Source organism: Enhydra lutris, unplaced genomic scaffold, assembly GCF_002288905.1.
Source record: "Enhydra lutris kenyoni isolate GAN:26980312 unplaced genomic scaffold, ASM228890v2 scaffoldscaffold40, whole genome shotgun sequence".
In the NCBI taxonomy this organism is placed as follows: domain Eukaryota; kingdom Metazoa; phylum Chordata; class Mammalia; order Carnivora; family Mustelidae; genus Enhydra; species Enhydra lutris.
Genome location: NW_019154124.1, coordinates 11,784,225 through 11,810,568, shown reverse-complemented (window position 1 = coordinate 11,810,568; position 26,344 = coordinate 11,784,225). Strand labels below are relative to the sequence as shown.

Below are 26,344 nucleotides of genomic sequence, written 5' to 3'. Positions count from 1 at the left end.
ATTACTTCTAAAAGGAGTCTGATCTCGTTAGTCCTCTTTCTCTGATGATCCTGTATGAAGAGAATTTCAGCAAATTCATTACATATCTCTCACTAGGCTGTGAATATCATATGAGTTTGTAATTTTTTTAACCACACATCGCTTAATATCCCTCCAATTTATCCATACATTTCAAATTAAACACTGATGATAAAGTTATAACTTCCAGAGAAAAAGCATGTTATTTCCTCAGTATCTGAATATCTGAAGTGGAATTAGATTATTTATTTTTTTACATACCTACCACATTCCAATTTTGTTTTTCCCATTTTCCTCAGAGCCTTTCAAAACTGCCTCAGGCACACCATTGTTTTGCTGTATGAGCACAAAGAAAATTCTTGTTTCCAAAGCAATATTTGGTATTTCTTTTATATACCCTTTTGTGTCTAACACAATTACTGCTTAAGTTAACATAAGAGTTCAATAACTATTGGTGATTGATTAACAAATAGAAGTTATAAAATGTGTAGTCCACATGTTTTGAGCTGAAGATTATTTCCTGGGAATTCAGAAAAATTACATCCTTCTTATAACCCACAGTCATGTTTCCTTCGTACTTCATTTAGCTTCACGATGCTGCAGAAGTACCTGTAAGATCTTAGAAATGCCTCTTGTACACATTTACCTGTGCATCTAACGTTAGACTCAGTTTTCATTGGGAAAAAAGACTGTAGCTGAATACCAGATACCATTAAAATTCAAAAGCTAGGACTCAAGGTCAAATAAAAAATTACCCAAATTTTACTATTACTAAAAATTTTAATTATTTTGTCAAAATTGGACATACATAGAAGAGTAATTTTTTAGTACTCTCATGTGTTAGATGAACACTCCTAAAATGCTTCTCCTTTCCATTTGAGTTTGACTCAAGTAACAGGACGTTTGGTTCCCTCTGCTAGTCATAGTGTCTTGCTCACGGTAAGACTGCTACTGTGTTGTTAAGCTTTTCTCTCTGATTGGAACAGAGCAGAGCGAATTCTTTTTTTAAATTTACCATTCACTTGTATTGAATCTCATTGAAGCTATTATACAGATTTAAGTTTCTTTTATTGCTTAATCAAGACTTTTTTGGCATATATTCAGAGGCAGACTGTGTCTATATGTATATAAGTATATCCATGATTTCTAACATTTTTGCGTGTCCTTCACACTTGATAAGAATTTGTGTTTAAACCTTTGACCTAGAATTGTCAAAATGGAAAAATGTAATGGCTTTTAAGATAAAATAATTTCTGAGTTTATATCTACTCCTCTTTCATTATGTGCAGAACCATCTCTATAGAATGGTAAGAGAATCTTTAGAGCCATTTTCAAGTGAGATGTGATTGGATTCTTAAGAAAGAAATACGATTACATTCTCAGCAAATTCAGCAAAGCAAATATTTTTGTGAAAGTGAGAATTAATTGTTAGCAAATCTTGCTGTGTTAGAATTATTATCTAGAAAGTATAGTATCGAAAAAAAAAAAAAGAAAGCATAGTTTCGAGGCATTCTTTTGTTCAAACACCCTTTTTAAAACTTAGGTGTTTTTATTTCATCGTTTTAAAACATCTTATATAAGTATGTATAAAGGCAACTCCAAAATCTTTTCTATGCCATGTAGCTTTTTCTCTTATTGAAAAAATAAGAAGAGTTTGGGCTGTTACATTATCAATATTCTGAACACACAGTGCTCAGAGTATCATGAATTCTTCATTGATTTGCCCTTCTTGAAAGTCCAAGGCTGAAACTAAAGGAGTAGTGGACTCTGGTTGAATTCTAAAGCCATTATGTTCCTACTTACCTATTAATATTTTCTATTTATTTAATTTTATGTTGTTTCAGACACTGTGTTAAGGACTGTATATAAATTTTCCATGTGATTTTCTCCTACCCAAAAGCTAGCTAGTGTTACTATCTTTATATTACAAAAGGAGAAATAGATTCACCAGATTGAGTAGATTTGCCTTAGATGACACATAGCATGAAATAGTGAAGTCAGAGGCAGAGACCAGGAAGTCTGACTTCAAAAGCCAATATGCTACACACAGTTGAAACCAGATGGGATCTGAAATTCACTAAGTGAAATAAAAATCTGTGTTATTACAATATTATTCTTTTAAGTTATTTAATTCAACATTTCCCTTCTCACAAAGGGTCTATAAAAGTCATCATAACAAAACATAAAGACATAAAAACTCTCCTCACTTCTTAAGTTAAAAATGAAAAAAACGACACCGTAATTCTCAAACAAAATTTGAAAATTTCATGATAGTCTGATCTTTGATGAATGAGTCAACAAATAAGACACTGAATTTTGAGGTATTATATTCAGACTAAGTATGAAAAAGAAACAAACCCCTATTTTAAAATTCACATGATACAAAGCAATTTATGGCCATTCAAGTATTTATTGCAGGTCTGAATATATCATGTTACTCTATTTTTTGGGAACTTGGTCTTCTCATTTGCATTTAAGAGAGCATAACTAAATGTGTAACCTTTTATTTTCTTTTAAACAGAGGAAAGATGGGGCAGAATGGGCAAGAGCCTGTAAAGCAGCCAGGAGTAGGAGTGGGACTAGCAGACCCGGAGGGTAAGTTAAAATGTATAATACTGATTTTTGTTAACTCTACATGTTACACTATGAGTGTTTGATGTGTTTCTCTTTGAATACAAATGTAAATTTCTAAGTGCTAATGGCAACAACACTAGGAAATGACACGATTCTCTATGTTATCTAGTAGATTAGAATTATCTTGTAATTTCATTTAAAAATTTCCCAATTTCTTGATTTACATTTAACATTTAAATACTTTGGGGTACTAAAAATTTAAAAGAGAAAGAAAAGTGAGAAGGATGACAGGGGGGAGACTCAGAAGACTCTCAGGGAAATCTCATTGAGATTTAAAAAAACATTTTTTGTTAAAATACCATACAAATAGAAAATAAATCATGAAACTTCACTTAAAATGGAAATTCTTAAATGTATGGAGCTCAGTAGAAGCTAATGGCTTAAAAATCAATTTACAGGAAAAAAATGACTAACTTCTAAAGTAAAAACCCAATTTGATTACAAAATGCAAGAAAATCTTGAACTTTGGGAGATATTCAGTACCTGTAAGGTATACAATGACTAGCTTATCTTTCATAATATTGTGATAAGATCTGACAACACTATTAACCTTCTTAGATTGCATAACCTCTCAGTAATTTCAACTCTCTTAATTACTTTATACTATTCTAAGTACTTTTCATATAGTATCTCATTTAATTCTTAAAATTACCCATGAAGGTCAATAATACCATATACTGGTTTTTACATAAGAAGAAACGGAGGTGCAAATATCACAGAAGATAAGAGCAAGTAACCTGAATGCCAAATCACCTGCTATGAAAAGGAATGATTAATTGCATGGTATCACAAAGACACAAGATGAAGAAATAGGAAACCCAGATTTGGATTTCAAATCTGGTCCTGTTATCTAACTGGTGACCTGATCTGTCTTCAGAAACCTCATCTGGCGAATGTTGGATGCCAATGATAGCTAGGTTCCTTGTGGATTAGTAGATACCACATTTTTCTGATTCTACTAAAACTTTTTCTTTAGATTCATTCAAAGAGCTTTGCGCAGTGGCAGTATCGTAGCCAATGAGGTTTATCCGAGGCGCGATTATTGCTAATAGATTCATTCAAAGACTGTATTATCTGCTGCTGTTTTCCCCAGGGTTCCACCGTTAATCTACCCATCATTTTATATACTCAGTACATAAACTCAGCAATTCTCATCTATATGTTGATTAGGTCCAAATTTACCCTCCAGACTCCCTGGAATTCAGCCTCCAATAGTTCATGTCTGCCAGGCACTTGCATCCAACCAACAAAATGGAAACAACTCTGAATATTTAAAATAGGGGAAGTTGATGGCTGGCAATGGTTACATACTCATAGTCTCCCTGAGAAATCGGGCAGTGTAATAACAGACCTAGTGAGGTGGCAGAAGGAAGCGACTATCCTGAGAGCTGAAACCAGGGCAAGCCTGAATTGCAGGGAGCAGGGGTCAAGGAAGAGAAACAGCAAATGCCAGAAATACATCCGGAGATAGGTGAGGATGGGGAGAAATATCCTAGTTACTTCCTTCTTCCCATTCTCCAATCTCTGCCAGTGCTGCCTGATCAAATCCCACTGGAAGCCAACTGCCAGGCGAGCCAGGGAAACAACCAAGGGGACAGCTACCCTGATAGGAGAGCAGGGGGAAGCCGGAGAATGCACCCAAGGGCCCAGAGGTGCAGGGCCAGTGCAGTATCTTGCCTGAAGATCCCATGGAAGAATCAGATTACATACGTCCTGACTTAATTCACCCTCTTCCAGATTTTGTGTCCTTCTCCTCCTGTGCTCTTCTACCACTAACCAAATCTGTTCCTGTCTAAACTATAATTTGTATATTTTGTTCTTTGATTTGAATGTATCTGTTTTTATGCCTGTCTCCTCCATAAAGTTGAACAACATTTAGCCTAGAGCTATGGTTTACTCATCCTGGTTGCCCAGCACTTGGCAGAAAGCTTTACCCATAGTGTTGCTTCTAGAATGTTTGTTGAACTCCTATATGCCATTCGTCAGGGACTTTGGTTAATATTGAATCAACTGTGCGTCTTGGATCTTTTCAAGCAGCAAGAGCACAGTACAATGTTCCATTGATTCTTTTCTCTTTTCATTTCCCTCATGGTTTTTAAATCATTTCCTTTGACCACATAAAGCTTTTCATGTCTTTGGTTTAAAAAAAAGAAGAATGTTTGTTGATTGAATGAATAAATGATATAATAATATATGAAAATAATGCTCATTGATTTTTATATGACTCTAGAATTCAGGTAATTAGAGAAGCAATTCATGTGCACTCTTTTCAAAGTAGAATTACTTAATTTTAATTTTAATGTTCACTGATATCTTGGAACACTGAAAAAATAAAATTAAATTTAAAAAGAAATTAAAAAGGAAGTTTATTGATGAAATTATCTTAGCATAAATGTTAATAACTGTCAATGAATAAGAATTGTTCAGCCTAATACTTCTTTCTTCTTTCCCATCACTCCTACAAGTATGAGGCAATCATACGCTATTTTATATTTTATTTAAGCTTTTGAGTCCATATGTTTATATTTTAGTGAACTGACTCTTATCAATATTTAATCTCAGATTAGTTATTGAGCAGAGGGCTGGAGGTTGAGGATGAGGATAAGATAGAATACGTAATGTAATATGAATCATTTATAGTTATGTGCCCTTTCAGTAACAATATTTTGGACAGATTATTTTTGACTGAGTGACTTCTGAAGTTTGGACAATAAGCAAATTTATAATTTACTATCTATATGAAGTTGGGCATGAAAATATCCAACTGCAAGAGATATATAAGAGATTGCTAATAGGGGCACCTGGGTGGCTCTGTGGTTAAGTGTCTGCCTTCGGCTCAGCTCATGATCCCAGGATCCTGGGATTGAGCCCCACATCAGGCTCCCTGCTCAGCAGGAAGCCTGCTTCTCCCTCTCCCTCTCTCCCTACTTGTGTTCCTCTCTCACTGTCTCTCTCTCTCTGCCAAATAAATAAAATATTTTAAAAGAGAGAGAGAGAGAGAGAGAGATTGCTAATAATATGAAGAAGAAATCTGCAGTAAGTATTTAAGCTTTACAAATAATTTTAAATTTAAAAGAATACGTAGAGGGCACCTGGGTGACTTAGTCAGTTAAGCATCTGACTCTTGATTTCTACTCAGGTCATGATCTCAGGGTTGTGAAATCAAGCCCTGTGTCAGGTTCTGCATTCAGTGGGGAGTCTGCTTGAGATTCTCTCTCTCCCTCTGTCCCCGCATGTGTACATGTGTGTGCGCTCTCTCTCTCTCAAAATAAATAACTCTCTCTCTCTCTCAAAATAAATAACTCCTAAAAAAAAAAAAAAGAATAGAGAGTGGGGAGAAAATTATTAAATCATACAGGAATTTAATTACTATGAGCAAATAAAAAGAAAAGATCAATTTAATATACAAGATTTTGCTTTGCCCCCTTAGAAATATAGAATCTGCTCTTGTGCTGTAATCCAGGTATATTTATGATATACATTTTGTTCTGATCGATTCATAGGATTGCTTTCTCTTCCTTTTGTTTTCAGGCAACATATGTAGCCAATTTGTGGGAGAAAAACAAACAAAACAGAGTTCAGTCAGTTTGGTTTTACTCATAATGTTCAGTTTCTTGACTGGATTTTTTTCCTCCTTTAAATTCTTCATCAGGGTACCAGAAAAGTTGTCTCTTAGTAACTACTAAGGTGTTTTTTTTTTTTAAGATTTTATTTATTTATTTGAGAGAGAATGAGTGAGAGAGAGCATGAGAGAGGAGAAGGTCAGAGGGAGAAGCAGACTCCCCCAAGGAGCTGGGAGCCCGATGCGGGACTCGATCCCGGAAGTCCAGGATCATGACCTGAGCTGAAGGCATCCAGGCAACCAACTGAGCCACCCAGGCACCCCCTACTAAGGTTTTTTTTTAATGTTCCACTTCCCCTTGAGTCTTTCGTGTTACACATTTAAGTACTTTGTTTTACGGACACCTTGGTCCACTCTAAGGAAAACTGATCTACAAAGATATGCATACTTTAAATCAAGAGTATATCATAGATTTTAAGTAATCACCCTTGGACAGTTTGTTTTTATAACATTTTTATTGTTGTTTTAGAATTAAAATATACAGAATACAAAAAGTAATGTTTTATGGGGTTCAAATTTTATGTGGAGCATGTTATAGAAATTTTTTTAATGCTAGTCGTGTCCTTGTTCTATTTATTGAGTAAATCTATTTATTCCACATTCTGATTTTTTAAAAAAATCATTTTACACTTAGTCATTTTCTCTAATAATGTTGCATCTTCCCTATCACAGTGACATAAATTTTAATCTCATGCTGATTAATCTCATGCTCTGTGTGTCAGAATATGAGATTAATCAGAGTTTCTGGAGTTCCAACCCAAATTGTAGTAAAAAATGGTAGCACTCCTGTGGACTGCCTCTGCTAATAACTGGTTGAACTGTCATAATTTAAATAAGCGCACAATGTAAAGTGCAAATAAACACTGTGTTTGGCACATGATTTACATCACTTACATTGTAGCTATTATTAAATTAAAAGTGAACACGGGTGCCTGGGTGGCTCAGTTGGCTCAGCATCTGCCTTCAGCTCAGGTCATGATCCCAGGGCCCGGGAATCGAGCCCCACTTTGGTGCTCCCTGCTCAGCAGGGAGTCTGCTTGTCCTTCCCCAGCCACCCACCCCACCCCACCTGACCCCACCTCCAGCTCTTGCTCTTCCTAGCTCTCTCAAATAAATAAATAAATAAATAAAAATCTTTTAAAAACAAACAAATAAAATAAATACAAGTGAATATAAAAGAGAGCCATTTGGATTCCATCCAAGAGTGACACTAGTCAAGACTGACGAAATATCACGCACTCTTCGGAAGAGCTATACAAGACCACTCCTCTTACAAATTTAGACCAAATCAATTAGCCTTCCCAATTGTAACTGAAGTGTTTTCCCCATTTACACTAAAACCCTCTGACACTCTTAATAGATGATGAGCCCTTTCCTACCTTGTTTTCATTCGTTGTATCTAATAGTGTTCCTGTTTGTTGGTGGGCATCCGTGGACATTACATATAGTGTCTGGCTTAACCCGTTTATTCTCCTAAACCAGGGGTTCACAAGCTTTAGCAGCAGGCATTAAGAATCACACTTTGCATGAGGTTTAATTTTCTGGCTGCAAGTATTTCAAAAACAAATCACCCTAATACATCATTTATTTTCCTAAGTATCTTTAGAAGTCTTAATTTAATCACTCAATTTCCATTTTCAATGGGGCAGAACAAATATACCTCTGCCATTATAGAAATATGCTCAACTCAACCCACAAATGCTTTCCGATAATTGAGTCTGTGAAAGACAATCACCAATAATGCTAACCCAAGGAGGCTGGAGTCAGGGGATAGGACAGAGAACAAGATTCGATTCAACATCTTACTGGAAGTGGGGGTTTTTTGCTATTGTTGAAAAAGCTTAACAGTTTATGTTGAAATTAATGAAAGTTGATAATGACCACAACAATCTCATTTTAACTGGCATCTCAAGTCATTTGTACACACATATATGTTTTTTACATAACTCCAGCGGTGATTAGTATGAGTGCTTTCAAGGTGAATGAACACATTTTACAAAGTCCATGGGACAAGTGCAGAACAGAAATGACTTCCTACATTAAAACAATAAAAATCTAGGCCTCAGGCCTCGAGTCTCTATCTTGTTATCTGGTTTTGAGAAACATTTTTTTTAAATAGTTTTTAAAAAAACTTTTCTCTATTTCTTATATATATATATGTATATATATGTATATATATATATATTCATTTAATTTTCCCTCTTTCCATGACCAACTGGGTTGCTTAAGCCAGCAAAGAGGAAAAATAAAACACCACTCTGAGAGGCCCTAGTTAGAACATAATAATCGCTGTTCAGAGGGCATCCCACAGGTTGCTCAGCAAATATTTATCGAGCACCTGTTGTGACCAGCACTGGGATAAGCCCTGGGCTGCAGTGTGGAATGTGACTTAGTCCTTGTCCTTCCGAGCTCCATGTAGAATTCCCCCGATTCAGATAATAGTTATAATCTTGATCCTGAAGAAAAATTCATTTCATCCTCTAGATATTTATTTCCTCTCTTTCTAATTAGACTGAGGAAATTTCAGATTAAATATGAAATGTCTTTTTTTTTTTTTGTCTTTTGTATATCACTTCTTTTATTATTCTGGAATTTTCTGATTCTGTTCATTTTAATGATGTCAAGAATGGATCTTTGAAGGAGTTAATTAATCAATCTTATTACTGAAGTATAGTTACATTCCATGTTGTATCAGATTCAAGTGTACATCATGATTTGACAATTCCATACATTACTCTGTGCTCACCATGGTGTGTAGTCACCGCCTGTCAACAAATAATATTATTTAACTATTAGTGACTATATTCCTTATGCCGTACTTTTCGTTGCTGTGACTTATTTATTTTATAACTAGAAGCTTGCATCTCTTACTCAGGGACTTAATTTTTAAATAAAAAATTATCTTTATTTAAGTTCAGTTTTATTGAAGGTGACGATAGACAAAATTTATTTATAGTATATTTATTGTGGATGTTTTGTTAAAATCATTAAGAAAATATGTTATTTGATTTTTATCTCAGTTTTGAGGTCAGAATGTGATCAAGGGAAATGTGATTAGTAGATTATTCTGTATCATTTGATTACTTACCATACACAAATTGTGCTTAATAATTGACAACCAGATTGAGCCCTGCATAGGGCTCTCTGCTCAGCAGGGAGACTGCTTCCCCCTCTCTCTCTGCCTGTCTCTCTGCTGACTTGTGATCTGTCTGTCAAATAAATAATTGAAATCTTAAAAAAAAAATGACAACCATATGTACATTATGTTATGAAACTGTTTTCAGTGGATTGAATATGTTTGCTTATTTCTGAGCTTCTTGCCCTAATTTTACTAATACATATACTTTGGTTTTGTATATCTATAATTGATCAGTACTAAATATATCTGTTATGTGCAAGACATTGTATTAAAAATCTGGATGCTACAGAGATCAATTCAATACAATGCTGATCTGAGAGGGCTTATGATCTAGGATGTCCTATCTCATAATTAAGCGGTGAGCAAGCAAGCATACTCATTCATTGGGTAGACCCAAAACATTCACAGTGGCTAGAGACTTGTGCCATTCCTGGTGTTAAATATTTTATTACCTTTAATAAGTATAATGCAAAGAAGAATTGTGATAATGGTTCATAAATTCAAGAGCAAATTATGTGATTTAGGATTTAGACATTGGAAAGCATTGCTAAATCTGTGGGAGTCGGGGGGCACGATTCTGTGGAAGAGGTTACCGGTGGTGACTGTTTTGAAAGAGGGACCAGATCCAAATAGATAGCAATGAGAGAGGCAAATTCCAGTCTGAGGGAACATGGTGAGGAAAGATGCAAATGAAAGAAAAGATGTGACGTGTGGAGGGGGAAAGCAATTCAGTGAAACTGGATAAAGGGTGCCAAAGGAGAGCAGAGAAACTCGGAATTGGTACAAAGTTAGGGATAGGATAGGGATAGGATAGGGAAGTTCATGCTTCTGTGAACAATGGGAAATATTAAACGTTAATGAGGAATTTAGACAGTATCAAACTCACAATATTGACTCTTTCTGTGGAAGAACAAGGTAGATCTCCTTTTACATTCAAATCATCTTTTTGGACTTTTTTGGGATTGAAGTATGGTTGACCCTTAAGCAATGCAGGGGTTAGGCTTGTGGACTCCCTGCACTGTTGAAAATCTGTGTATAACTTTTATTCCCCCCAAACTTAACAACTCATAGCCTACTATTGACTGGAAGCCTTACTGATAACATAAAAAGTCAATTAACATGTATTTTATATGTTATGTATATTATATACCATAGTCTTAAAACAAAGTAAGTTGAAGAAAAGAAAATATTAAGAAAATCATTAGGAAAATAATTTACGATGCTGTACTGTATTTATTAAAAAATCTGCATGTAAGCAGACCTGTGCAATTCAAACCCATGTTGTTCAAGGGTAACTGTATAAACATGAAATCCAGGTAGAACAATACATATTGAGAAGTTGGACTATGATTCTAGAGTTCAAGATTCAGGTCTCACTTTGGATCTAGATTCCGTCATAAGTTAGTAACATTTAGGGAACATCTAACATTGTCTCTCTTAAGCTCCATCCACCAGAAAAAGAAAAATCTCAGTAACAGTTTATGCTAGGCTCCTCCCCACCACCACCCTTGCAGGCCATATGCAGAGAAATTAAAAACCAAAGGATGTTAGTGCTTTCGGGGGGAAAAGTCAAGACATGACCCTGAGCTCGTGACCTGAGCTGAAACCAAGAGTCAGACGCTTAACCGACTACACCACCCAGATGCCCCTAAAAATGGCAATTTCAATCCCTGGCTCTTGCTCATGAATTTAAATACAAATATTCACAGGGTCAGATTTATAATTAATTCTGTATATCATTTCATCTTTTATTATTTGCTTAAGTATTCTCTACCCAATTGAGGATATTAGGTACATAATGATTTCTATTTTTATCTAGTTCTTTTGTGGTGTGAAATGTAATATCTAATTATCTAAGTCAATTTCTTTTATTCCATGCCATGAGATAACAGCAAATCAATTTTCCTGGAAACATTTGTTGAATAAGCTTTCTTTTCCTCACTGATATGAAATGCCACATCACTCATATTCAAAATTTTCAAGTGTATTTATGTCTGGTAATGGGCTTTCTGGAAATTTTATTGACATATCTGTCTGTCTGTATCTGCCACACCTATTCAATTATCCTAATTCTATTTTTAGTTTTTAAAATTGGACTGTTTTTACTTGTATTTTTTTAATTTTTAAAAAAGAACTTTAGGGGTGCCTGGGTGGCTCAGTGGGTTAAGCCTCTGCCTTAGGTTCAGGTCATGATCTCAGGGTTCTGGGATCGAGCCCCTCATTGGGCTCTCTGCTCAGCAGGGAGCCTGCCTTCCCCCCTCTCTCTCCGCCTGCCTCTCTGCCTACTTGTGATCTCTCTCTCTCTCTGTGTCAAATAAATAAATAAATTTTTTAAAAAAAGAACTAAATCTCTCTTTGTTGAGAAGCAAAGGAAATTCCACATAAATATTTATTGAAATTAAATGAAAACTCTAATTTTGAGCTAATTGACATCAATACATATACTATTTTCTTATCCATTGACATGGTATATTTTTATATGCCGATTTGGACATGCTAATTTTTATATGCATGGTATTGGGCAAGTTATTGAAACTCTTGAAGTCTCTGGTACCTAATCTACAAATATAAGAATAACAGTAGTACCTACCTGACCAGTATGCTGCAGTGATGGAAATAAGGAGTGTAATGTGCCTGGCACTGTAGCTGCCTCATAGTCAATGCTGGTTATCATTGTTTCCATTGTAAGTGATTACTGCTGGCCTAATTCTTCCCAAGCCTTTTAAACCCATGTTCTCGAAAATGATCTTTTTTTTTTTTTTCAGCCTGTAGCCTTCCAGTGAAAAAGATTTTTTTAGGGCCCTACATTTTCCCATTTGTTTCCAATACTGTTATTACAGTATTTCAAGCTGTTCTTCTTCCCCCAAATAATTCTGATGTACTCTCTTGTTTAGGAATCCCTTCCTTCTCTCTAGGGTTACTTCCCTAGACCTTATCATATTTCCTGAAACTGCCTGGGTTTAAAGTCAGTTCAGCTGATCTCTGGACCCATAGTACTCACTGGGAATGTAAAATTGAAGGTGTCTGCTAAAAAGTAGTCAAATATTGAAGTGTAAAAAAACATTCTAGGTCTTTACTCTGAGCCAGATTCATCTCTGGAGGTTGTTGATGGACCATTAAATGTTCGATAAATTTCTGGAAGATACCTTGGCTATTCTTAGCCTTAGTATACATCAAAGAACTAACAATTGACAAACTTAAAGCCCAGAATATTTTATACTTTCAGAAATTAATATCTCTAATGGAAATTTTTAATATTTTAAAAAAGTGTCTTTGTTGCCTAGAAGTCCCTGAAATACTTGTTTTGGGAGTTAGTGCTCTGATTTATTTATGAGAGAGCAGCTTTTAAATCAAGATAAGGACATTACAGTGTAGCAGAAGGTACTGAATGAATATAAGCCAAGAGAATTCTCTTACCATAGCTGTAGAATTAATAACACAGATGTATATATATTATGGATATCTAGCATTTATTTTGTTCTAAAAGCATTTACATTATCTGGTTTGTCACAAAACAGTCGGGGATATAGATAGGAGATAATGATTTCAACTTTATAGTTATAGAAACAGAGACTCAGAGCAATGAAACCATTCACTCAGAGTCGCATAGCAACTAATTAAATAGTCTGGGTTAAAATTTACAGATACGTAATCTACTGTCATCTGACTCTAGCCCGATATACTTTCTAACATTTTTATCTTAATATTTATAGTTACAAAGCTACTTCATGAAAAACTATTTTAAATTTATAAGATGGTCTGCAATAATTAGAAAAGAAAGTATTCGTCTATGTTGATGCCTATCACCAATTAACTAATATCAATATCAATTACATTATAGGCACTATGTAGTTTACCAACAATTTTTTAATTAATTACCAGACATTTAAATTTCCATTAAATCACTGTACTCAAAACAGTATTGTATTAGCAAAATAGATGTGTACACAAATGAAATAACATAGTGTATATTTGACAATATGACTATAAATTTTAAACTAACTGGACATTTTTACTTAGTAGAAAAAGTTTTTTTTCAAATAGCCATGTCATAATTTTCTTCTGTAAGAAAAGAACATTAGTCTACTGGGTTGTACCATACAGTAGTAATTTAAAGTTGGATAAAGGAGATAAAGTTAAAAATAATAAAACTATTTGAAGAAATTTAGGAGACTATTTGTATAACCTTGGTGGCATTTGCAGGGTAGTTTTCTAAGCATTAAAAGAAATCCATAAACCATGACAGAAATAATAACATTTTTGCCTGCAGAAAAAAATAATAAAACTTAAATGGTAAAAGAGAAAAAAGCAAAAGCAACAAACAATTGATGATCAGGTTTAAAAAATGTATATGTGATCACCAAATGATCATTATCCTAAATAAACATCTCCTTAAAGATCCCTCATATTTTTCTCAATTAAAGAGAAAAAATGATCAGAAGTTATGAAATAACATTTCAGTGAAACAGGCATTTCACTGGAGGGAAATTATGAATTAACTTACAGTTGTTAGAACAAGAAAATTAAATAAAAAAGCCAGTAGTTTCAAATTCTAACTAATAGTAATTCCATGGAAAATAGTAAGAATGGAGAGAAATATTATTCAAAAAATAGCACATTGCTCCCCCAAATCAAAGAAAGTAAATCTCCATATTGGAAAGACAAGGAATGAAAAAAGACTTACAACTGGAACAACATCATAATAGTTCAGAGATATAAAAAAGATTCCAAATACATCTAGAGACAATTAATTAATTAAAATACATTATATGCAACAGAAGAAGGACAAGAATCCATATAATTTCCCAATAGCAAAATAGACATTTAAAAGAATAGAGAAAAATGGATAATGCCTATGACATTCAAAGTGGAAGGCATTGTAACTAAAATTCTATCCATAGGCCACCTAGGTGGCTCAATGGGTTAAGCCTCTGCCTTCAGCAAGTCAGGTCATGATCCCAGAGTACTGGGATGGAGCCCAGCATTGTACTCCCCGAGCAGCAGAGCCTGCTTTCCCCCGCCCCCTTCTGCCTCTGCCGACCTCTCTGCCTACTTGTGATCTCTCTCTGTGAAACAAATAAATAAAGTCTTAAAAAAAAAACAATTCTATCCACAAACTATCCATCAACTGTAAGCGTTAGATAAAATCATTTTGGGGAAGGCTAGGTCTCAAAAATTTACTTCTTTTGCTACCTATCTGGATGAGTGGGGTGTTCATGCCGGACGGGAAAAGAGAAATTGATAGAAATCATGATGTGTCTGGCCAATTGAAAAATGGTTTTGAATGGGGTTTTAGTACTCTTGGATATTTTGCGAACAATTAGGGGTAGGTATACAGAAAGCTAAGCAAACTGTAAAATAAAAATAATTAATAATTTGAGGAAAAACAAAAAAGAGTTTAGGTAAAGAACTCCATGTAGTACCTAAATGGTCTCAGATGTGAACAATGTTGGTCACGTCAATGTAAATACCAAATATAATTAAGTTTATTATCAAGTATAATCAACCAAGTATAATCAAGATTGCAACATAACTAAGTTGCAAGGATAAGACTAAATCTTCATCCACCAAAATAAAACATCAATAAATTATAATGGCAATAGAATATTATTTTAAGAAATTAATATAGAAAGAACCAAAGAAAACAGAAAAATAGTTGCTAGTAGGTTTTTCTTGGCAATTTTTTCAAGGGTTAGGTAAAAATGAAGGATTGGGACATGGGAGAATTGATTTTTGGGGAAAAAAGGCATAAAATGTACAATGATTCAAGTTTTTGATATATGAGAGAATAAAAAATTAGAGCTAGCGATCAAATGGTATGAATGAGTACAAGAAAAAAGTGCCATTATTTGCAGTAAGTATCTTCCTACTATTACCCTAATGATTATGAATATTCATTCTTTTAAAATTCTTTAGTAATAGTTATTGCCGTTAAGTGCTTTCTTTAATATACTCATTCGTCAAAGTTATTCCGATGGCATTACTGTTACATAGACAAAGCTTTTTCACTTTGTCTTTTTTTTTTATTATGTTATGTTAGTCACCACACAGCACATCATTAGTTTTCATGTAGTGTTCCATGACACACTGTTTGCATGTAACACCCAGAAACTGACTTTGATAACTAAAATACAAAATCTCTGGGGGAGAAAAGGCTATGGAATCAAGATGTTTTAACATTTTTTTCCACATCACTCAAAAGTTAAAACGAATTTTATAAATGCTCAGCAAGAAAAATTTCAGAATTTTGGAAAATGTTAGAATTCATTGAAAATAATTTGTTTTTCTACCATTTGGATTGTTAGCTATTTCTTCTGATTGAAACATTCTTATTTGTTTTATCCAAAAAATCATTTGAAAATTTACATAATATTATATAGGGAAAAAAATAAAACCTCTTACATTTAAGTAAAAAGGAGAACTAACTTCCATCCTCCCTCCGAAAAAAGACCAGCACGTTTCACAGAAGAAGTCCTTACTCAACCAAATAACACTTTCCCTGAAGGAACCAATTTTACAAATAAGGAAGTAACACAGACCTGAGATAACATACTCTGAGGAAAGTACCAACTGCTTCTTTCCAAATAATCAATATATCCTATTTGCTTTGCAATGATAAAAATTACAGGAAAAAAAGCATTCACCTGTTTAATTCTTTTATTTTGAAAAAGAATTGCTGTCTATTAAGTCATCTTTTGCACTTTAGTATTTTCCTGTGCCAAGCCGATGCGATTTTAGACTATTCTTGAAAGCAGATGCTTACTTGCCCACAAAATAGCACACCATTGTGAATTCCGTAATTCACATTGCCTTCTGAAGTCCAGAAACTGTCATTGGTATTATGGAATACTGAGAAGCTGTAGCAGAGCTTTGTCTTACATATGTGGTTGTGACATGATTGCTGATATATCTATATATATATCCATATACATATCTCCATATATCTCTATCTAGATATATATATATATTCTGTATCTATTATGTTCTATATAGATAAATACATTCTATATCTCTGTATTCTCTCTCTCTCTCTGTGTGTGTGTGTGTGTGTGTGTGTGTGTGTGTGTGTTCTACCTGATCTTTTCAAAAAAAATCAACACAACCTCTTCAACCAGAAGAACCACAACATCACACACTGCCATTTCCTTGCTAAGCACTCTGCTGGTATCTTTAAAAAACTGGTGGCCTCAATTCTTATAACTCTCTCAATTAGATAGAATATTTATGATTTCCAGTGTCTAGCACAGAGATTTGCACAAAATACCCACTCGTTAAGTATTTTTTGAATCAAGAGCTCAAGATTCAGAGAGTCTGAAGTATAAAGCAAGCCTAGAAATATAGTTGTCACATTCAGTTAATATTTACGCAAAAATATTGAGATAGTCTTAAAACTTAGACTTCTTTGAACATGCCTGCTGTATGCAAACATCTCTAAAAGGGACATTAATCATGTATGTTGATGTACAGCTTTGTATGGAGTTTACCAGCCTAAAACTGAACTCAGAGTGATGGCATTGCTTCCATTAAAAACTACATAGTCTGTGTGGACACTGGGGAGGGTACGTGCTATGGTGAGTGCTGTGAAATGTATAAGCCTGATGATTCACAGACCTGTACCCCCAGGGCAAATAATACATTATCTGTTAATAAAAATAATTTTTAAAAAGACATTAAAAAACTACAGAGTCTGCTTAAAAGTATGGTAATTCTGCATTGGTTGTGTTGAGTTTTTCACAAAGCCCAGCTGGATCTGCAGAAGATGATTAATTATGAATCTCTCCCAGAAAGAACCCGTGCCCTGGGGAAGACAGATATGTTACGAACAATTAGGATAAGAGTTATAATAGAAGGGAACGTACATTGAATATTAAGGCACTTTGCTTTAGACTGGCTAAAGAAAAACTTCCTGGCAGGGAATGCTTTTGTAAATGGTTGTTGAAATAAAAGTAGTAAGAAGTATAACTGGAGGAGGGCTGGTAAGGTTTCCAGTAAGAGGAAGTTTCATGTTCAAAGCCTTCAGATGGTGAAAGAATATGTATTATTGGTGAACCTGCGGGTGCTTTTGTGTGATGGCAGCAGGTTTAGGCTGGAGGGAGACAGGGCTTGAAAGGTAATCACGGTTCAGGTAATTTATGAAATATCAGACACCGTCAGGAGGAATTTAAACTCTATGCCGTAGATAGGCAATTGGAATATGTAGATGGATTTTTTTTTTTTTTTTTTTTTTTTTTTTTGGACAGACAGAGATCACAAGTAGGCAGACAGGCAGGCAGAGAGAGATGAGGAAGCAGGCTCCCCGCTGAGCAGACAGCTGGATGCGGGGCTCGATCCCAGGACCCCGGGATCATGACCTGAGCCGAAGGCAGAGGCTTTAACCCACTGAGCCACCCAGGCGCCCCTGTAGATGGATTTTTAAGAGGAAAATGCCTCAATCGGGTCTGGTGCGAGGAAGGATGGGTTATAAGTGATCACATCTGCAGTCGGGCACCCGTTAGGAGGCAATTCAAAAGTCCAAGTAAGAAGTGAGAAGGACTTGATGGAGGCAGGGACGACAGTAGGAGGAAAGGGGGATAGACAGCCCTGGGAGATCTCTGGCAAGACAAATGGGAATGCGTTCATTCTCAAAATGATTCGGAATCAAAATGCAAATAGAGCAGCTTTAGCACAGTAGAGATGAAATGATGTGATTGTGGTCACTGTCAATGATCAGTTGTTGAGTACTGAAATCATAGTGATTTCAGTAGAAGATTTCAGAAGAAGAAACTATGATTTCAGAAGGAGAAACTGAACATGTTAACAGAGGTCAGGCAAAAAGTGATAACATAAAACGAAGTGTGGGGAAAACGATAAAATGCGAACCTGTGCTTCACAGAATTTTAAAGAAACGAATTGTGTCTTAAAAGGCCATATTGGTATGCACTTCAGAGAACATTTTTAAGATGAATTAAAAGAGGAAAATGGAGTTTGAATGAGGTTGAACACTGAAATTTTGCTCTCTTAACTTTGTACACATTCAGGGTTATGATTCTATCGTTCGGAAAACTTGAGGGTTCAGCTCCCTTGACACATTGACAACTGTGTTAGCGTGTGTGCAGGGCAGCCTAAGTGAAGGGCGAAAATCACTGGCAAACAAGTTTGGATGACGGATTTGATTTTTTAATAAAAAAAAATTCCAGGCTGTATCCTAAAAACAGTGAGGGGATTGGTTCAGTACTTTTTATTTTATATGTCTCTGATGTTATACAAGAAAACAAAAAATTCAGAATGCTATATTTGAAAGTGCATAAATATCAATCAATGCATTTTAGAAAGTTCTCTGGGAACACGAAGGTTTTTTGTTTTGTTTTGTTTTGTTTTAAGTAGAAGAAATGGAATTTATCAAAATACTCCCTCTTCTAAAATTAACCAGGATATTGTGTTTACCTTTTGAAACTTTTTTTCTCAGTCACTAATATTTCGTTAAACCAGAGAAACAGGGATATTGGTTGAAGGGCCTGAATCATTCCTCGGTCTTCAATCCTGAGGTGTCTGGGTCCATTTCATATTCTGTGTCTCTGTGTCGAGTAAGCGGGGGCGTCTGTTCAGCTTCCATTTTAATTGGTACGAAAAGTATTTTAAAATGATTTCAGTTACTGCAAGAGGCCAGGGACGTCAGAACCATTTGCCAACAATTTATTTTCAAGACAGATAGCTTTTTCTTCAAGTGTTTGTTACTTTTGATAGTCTGATAGTTTGAGTTCATTTCCTTTTAGTTAATATGTATTGGCTGGGTCAAAATGTAGGTCAAGTCGCGCAGGTTAGTTTGATTTTGACACTGCTGTGATATTTCTCAGCCAATTACAATTTGCTTTTTTATAGTCAGCAGTGAGGCTATCTGGGCAAATTTAATATGAACTGTTGCTCGTCAGTTTTTGGATGTTTTAGAGCCGAAATAGGATCTGTTTTCAGAATGTGTTCTTCTTGTGAATTTGGAAATGGGAATTAGCAATCTCAGATTGAGATCTTTATAGCATTTGATTTGATATATGAAACTCTCATTTAACTAAGTTTCATTAACTAATAAACTTCTTCTTCCTAGATTTTTTTTCTTGATAAAATGTTTAGATATATTCAGAATAAGATATTCTACTGAAATGTTCCTGAAACTAATTATATTATAAATTAACGGAATGGAATGACCATGTTGTTGAAAAAATGGCTTTTTAAAAATCATATCTTTATCAATTAAGGAGTGACTAATTACCTTCCCTGCCAAAATATTATCTAAGATTAATCTGGATTGAATTATTATCATGGCAGACATAATAACATGGAGGTATGTTATGGAAATATGCAATATTATGTTACTTTAAAAATACAGTTTTTAATTTATTAAGAATACTGCCTCACTAATCAACAGCAAAGTTTTAAGAAAATTCAAAACTTTAAGTTTAAATTTATTGGTGGGGAAAAGTATGTCAGATTTTTTAGTTTAGTTGAGTTTTATAAGAGGATAGAAGAGAAGAACATTGCTCTTCACCTGGCAAACTCGTCCTCCCATATTTTATACCTCCTCTATTTTATTTCCTCTTTTCCATCTCAACAACTACCCAGTTGTAGTTTTTCATCCCATCCCACCCTGAGAACCCCCCAGTCTAAGTGCTCTCTGAACCAACGGTACCATCATCTTCAGGATCATCTTTGATAGCCACTGTCTAGTGTGACCTGGTCACTCTAGCAGAAAGCCTTTCTATGGACCCCCAGCAACTACCTAACTCTAGCTGGGTTTTAATACAATAATTAGTCCACAAGACACATAATAATTAGTCCATAAGATATTCCATTTCATGTTCTTTTAAGACAGGTCACTAAATTCTCTACTTAATAATTTTAACTTTAATAGTAATTGTGTTTTGTATTTATCAAAAATATGAATAATCTTGAGTGTTTCATTTACTAGCGAAGCCTCAGGTCAGTGCCATCCATGTACAGACAGGTAGGATGTGCACAGCCCAATTCCAGGAGGCACTGTTAACATAACTCAGTTGTAAACAACACCCTCCTGGAGTTATTAATGTGACTTTCTTGCCAGAGAAATGTGGTATATTACACTGTCTGGACTTAGGGTCCAGAATGACACAAGGCTTATAAAAATTAGATGTTAAGGAACAATTCCATTATGGTACATTAGAATTGTTAATAAATTAACGTACTGAGAACTTAAATATGCTGGGCTCATTTAATCTTTGCAAGAAACTTGTGATATAAAACTGCTTTCCCGGGGCACCTGGGTGGCTCAGTGGGTTAAAGCCTCTACCTTCAGCTCAGGTCATGATTCCAGGGTCCTGGGATCGAGCCCCACATCGGGCTCTCTGCTCAGCGGGGAGCAGTCTGCTTCCCCCCACCCTCTCTCTCTCTCTGCCTGCCTCTCTGCCTACTTGTGATCTGTCTGTCAAATAAATAAATAAAATCTTAAAAAAAAAACTGCTTTCTCAATCACCTTTATTTTGGCATCAGGAAGGTGGATGTGATGTCTGGGTATGTAGCATGCATCTTGTAATTATTAAGCAAAAAGGATGTAAATGAATACTAAAAATAACAGAATAGGAAACAGAAAGAACCCAAGTTCCTAAACTCAGTACTGTAATGGCAAGCCTATGTCTATCTCTGGATTTCTTGTTATATTATAAAGCTAAATCTCTATTTGTTTAATCATTCTAAGTTTTCCTGTTTCTTATAGCTAAAAACAATTCTTAAGGATGGAGAAGGGAAAGAATGGAAAGGAGGAAAAAAAGAGAAATTAAGCAGAAAGTAGAACTAATTCCAAATCACCTCTAATTCTTGTTGCTGTATTTAAATTACCTCATAAAAGATGAATTTAATTCAAGTAGATTAAACATCTCTAGCTACATGCTATATATAGAGAAAATATAATTAAAGTAAAATCTCATAGAAAAGTTGAAAAAAAATAAAAAGACATGTATCATGCCATTATTACTCAAAATAAAGTTGGCAAAATGGTGACAGAGTCAGATAAAATTGATAGAAAAATCGAGGAAGAAAACAATAGCCTTCCTATGTCACCTGTAATGACCACTTCAGAAACAGGATAAAAAGAGAGAGCCTTTTCCTAGTAGCAGCACAAAGTCTAAGATTCCAGGAAATAACTAGTATCTAACAAAATACTCAGCACTTTATGAGAAAAATGCAAAATACTGTTGAAGTTCATAAAAGAAGACACAAATGAAAAGGCATAGAGAGCATGATGTAGAAATTATTACCATAAATATTGCATTTGTTCCCAAGTTAATATGTGAATACCAGGAAAGTTAAATTAAATAACAAAAGCTCATTATGGAATATTGAGAGCTGATCCTAGAATCCATATAAAAAAGGTAAGCACCAAAAAGATTTTGAATAAAACGCTAAAGTAGGAAGATTACTCACAAAGTTATAGTACATAAAATATGGTGATAGAGAAGTATAATCTAGTAGACCAATAAAACCAAACAGATAGCCCAGAAAATGTCCTTGTGTACATGGAAACTTTATTTACAGAAAAATTGCACTGCATATAAATAATTCAGAGAAAATTGGCTGCCAGCATGAAAAAAAATTACTCCTACCTATACTATAAAAAGCAATAAATAGGTAAAAAATAGGTAACTGGGGATGGTTTAAGTGTCTAAGATGAAAAGTAATACTTTCAAACTTTCAGATGTAAATAGTGACTATCCTCCTAATTAATGGCAAAATACAAAAGAACTGTAAAAACACAAAACCAAAACAATAGTGTAAGAGGCTAATGAACTTGACTATATTATAATTAAAATAAACTTTGGTTCAAGAAAATGTCACGATAAACAAAACAAAACAATAGGACAGCAGGTATTTGCTGTGCATATAAAGCAAGGATATCAGGATCCAGTATGCATGTGTGTACACACACATTTATTGTTTTTCTAAAACTAGTTAAGAAAACCCAGAAGTTGCAGAAATGTGACAAAATGAAATTATATACTGCTGATAGAAGAGTAGTACATAAAATGTTAGTGTAAACATTTTAGAGGGGTGCCTGGGTGGCTCAGTGGGTTAAGCCTCTACCTTCAGCTCAGGTCTTGATCCTGGAGTCCTGGGATTGAGGCCCGCATAGGGCTCCCTGCTCTGCAGGAAGCCTACTTCTCCCTCTCCCGCTCCCGCTCCCCCTGCTTCTGTTCCCTCTCTCGCTGTGTCTCTCTGTCAAATACATAAGCAAAATCTTAAAAAAAAAAAAAAAAAAAAAAGTAGAGGCCAATTTGACAATAACAACTAAATTTGTATACTTTTTAAACCTATGATTCCAACATATCTTAAATATTGTACTATATCCTAACCAAACTTTTTTATCCATGTGTAAAGGGTTTCATATAAATGTTCATTTCAGCTTTGTTTATAATAATGTAGAATTGGAAAACTATATTCATGACAAAATGATAGATAAGTTTTATATATTCATTAATGTTATAATAAAAGTATAGATGAAGAAAAATCACTTGAGTTACTATATACACCTATTTTTGATAATTCCTAGCAAATTAGGAAAGGTGAGGCCCAACCTGAATTTTGTGAAGATTATATACATGTATACTTTTAAATCAATTTACTAATAGGAGTAATTTGGGGGCTTTTTTTTTTTTTTTTTTGAGAAAGAGAGAGAGTGAGCACACACCAGAAGCGGGGAGGGGCAGAGGGAGAGAGAGAACTCAAGCAGACTCCCTGCTGAGCACAGGGTTTAATTTCATGACCCTAAGATCATGACCTAAGCCAAAATCAAACTTCAGACACTTAACTGACTGAGCCACCCAGGTGCCCCTTGGTGCATGATTTCAAAGATCAGACTCAAGGATGTCCAGTACCATTACTAAATTTGACATAGCATTGGTCTTGACTCATGCGTAAGGGAAGAAAATAAAATAAGAGGTACAACAATTGAAAGGGGAAAAAAAACATTATTTGATTTCAATTTGAATGCATATGTATGTAGAAAATCTGACAGAATCAACAGATAAATGTTAGAACTGATAAGAATTATTGTAGATCACCAGTAAGTAAACATAAATATACAACAACATCATTCATAATACTGTAATTTCTTATCTTGGAGTTAACTAGAAAATAACTAAGATATCTGCAGAAAAATAAAAGCAACTTGAAGACTCTATTAAAGGGCATTAAAAAACTTCTGGCTAAACATAGAGTCATTCCATGTTTCTTAGTGAAACAACAAAATAGAAATCTAATAGAGTTTCAGTAAAGTTACCAGCTGAGTATTTTTGAGGAACTCAATATACTTATTTTAACATTCATGTAAAATAACAGAGAACCTCCAATATCCAAGTCAACTTTGAATAAGAGGGGCAAAGAATGCTTTGGCGTTCATTAGTGTTACTCACTGATAACCTCCATTTCTCTGACTCCCAGACCGTTTGGCTCCCTTGTGGCACAAGGAGTTCTTTGACTTGTTCTAGCCCATGAGTGGCGGTTGGATGTGATGTACGCCATTCCCGGACTGAGCGTTAAATTGCTGGTATGAGACTTGAGGACTTCTCTTCCAGGAATGACAGCAGAGAGGGAGACTGGTGACTGTCCCATCAGCCTAGGATGTTGTGACTTTCAGTTTCAAATCACTGCTATTTTGTGGTGTTTTTTACTTAATAGAACCTAATCTATCCTGACTGACGCAAGCGTGAAGTTACCCAGCTAGGTATTCGGACATGAGGATAGAAAGAGTTTGGTATTTGTGCGAGATGAAGGGAACAGCGGCAGAGAATACAACACATAGACAGAAGCCCAGGAATATATGTGAACAAATCAATGGGTCTATTTCATGGATAGACAATTTCTCCTTAAAAACAAAAACCCAACAAAACCCTGGATTATGGTCTAACTTAATCTGCAGTAACTGACGTGCCATGAGGCCCTAGAGGGAAGCAGTTGACACATTCAAATGGCGTAGTTAAAAGAGTTTAATGAAAAGACTGTGTGCACAGTGGGGGAGGTTAAGGGACCCCACCAAGGCACGGTGAAAGAGTGAAGGACTGGCCACAGGAAAGAGCCACTCCCACCCTTGAGCTGAACGAGGTGCGAGGAGGGAGTCTGTCACCAGAACCCAGCAAGAATGACCGCCATGATACAAGAGATTCTGGGCAGGAGCTCTAACCTTTGTAGCAGGGCACCAGTCTCTGCAAATCAAGCCAGCAAATGAGGATGGGTCAAAAGCAATCAATTAATCAGCCTCTATCCTCCTACCCTCACACTGCCTGCTGACTCCTCACTGCTAAAACCTCAGAGGAAGCATAGGATGAGGAAATCCAGGTGATGGAGTTCAAGGGTTCTTTGCCGGGCAAAGCAGGGTAAGACTAATGAAGAGGGGAGAGACATAAAAGAAAATCTAGCAAAACTGGGTTGAGAATAAATAGTCGAGGTGGAATTCTGGTTTCTTCTTTTCGCTTGCATCGCAGTTAACCACAAAGGAGATAAAGTGATAGCTGGGAAAAAAATAAGATCAAGGAAGACTTTTATAAGATCTTCCTATATGTTCCACTAGTAGGAAAAAAAAAAAAAGGTGAAAAACTGAAGAGCCAGTGAAAAACAAAGGAGAATCAAAATGACTCCATGTTAAGGGTGTTAGGACTGATTCAAGAACAGAAGAGAGAGATGACATAAATAACTTGGTGGGCCAACCTAAACATTTGATTGCCGTAATCTATTGACCCTCCTTTAACACCTCGGGTGCTAGTCACAGGTTTATTCAGAGGTTACTTGGCCTCCTGGTCACCTTCCACTCCTGTGAGAAGTCGGAAGTTGTTCTGTGGTTAATTGGTAGTTTCACACTCTTACACAGACAAACTGTTTTTCCTCACAGGAGCTCCTGGCTTCCCTACCATTATTTAATTATCTGGTTTTATTTTCTAAATACATTACTCTTTGATGCTAATGTTTCTCTGTATTGGGAGAATATACATAGGTCCACCACTGTTCCTGGGGTTTAATATGCCTACTTTTAGATCAAAGGTCAAGGCAACTTCATCTTTTTGATCTACAAGGTAGATGAGAGTCTAGCCAAGGTCTTGTGGACTCAGGAAGTCAGGCTGGTGTTCTTGAACTTGACTCTCCTCTAAAAAAGAACTTCACCAACCTTACTTACTCCATTGACAAGCTCTCCTATTTCACTCCTCCTGGGATTTCTTTTTGTGAGACTTTGGAAAGAAATTTTAAAACTGCAAACATTTTAAATGTGATGTCCATTTAAGTTTCAGGTTTTCTTTTCTAATAGCAAGATTTCTTTTTTTTTTTTTTTGTCTCATACAAGATAATAGGAAGATTTCAATTAAACATTTTTAAAAAAGATCTCTGGTTATTTTCAGTCACAGTGAAATGAATACTAAGAAAGATGTACCAAAAGGACAAAAAAAAATGCCAAAAACATTGAAGATCAATCAGAAAAAAAATCTATTTTTTCCTCCTAAAATTATGTTCTTTCTGGCTTTGTCTCAGAAAGAAAGAATTTCTTTATGTAACAGAACACAGAGAGAATGTGCAGGCTTGTCCTACTTTCATAGAACTCTTAAATCATATTAGGCCAGAAAGCTTGCCTTATTTTATAAAATATCTCCTTGAATCTGGGTTATTTCAAATAAAGGACTTAATGAAAGCTTACAGAACTCGTCTCCCATGGAAAAAAAAATTAATGAAAACATAACAAAATGCCTCTTCCCTCAGTTCCCACTAAGCCCTGAGACATGAAAATGTATTAGGATATCACCGCATAGCTTTGAATAATAGAGGCTTGGATATATATGTAAACAGAGAATGAAATTCATACGCTGACATAAAAGCATTTATTTTGGGTGAAACTATAGGAGAAAAAAATCCTAAAATATCTCAATTTGGTGGCCTCAGCCTACTTTAGA

The 26,344-nt window shown here is 35.2% G+C and overlaps 1 protein-coding gene across 1 annotated transcript in view; it reads left to right on the top strand.

Annotated features, from left to right (window-relative positions):
- Positions 1-26,344, top strand: part of LOC111155313 (piccolo presynaptic cytomatrix protein) — a 418,957-nt gene that overhangs the window by 377,943 nt on the left and 14,670 nt on the right. The window contains 1 exon segment of the mRNA XM_022515457.1: positions 2,540-2,613. Within this exon segment, the coding sequence (XP_022371165.1) occupies positions 2,540-2,613 (74 nt within the window).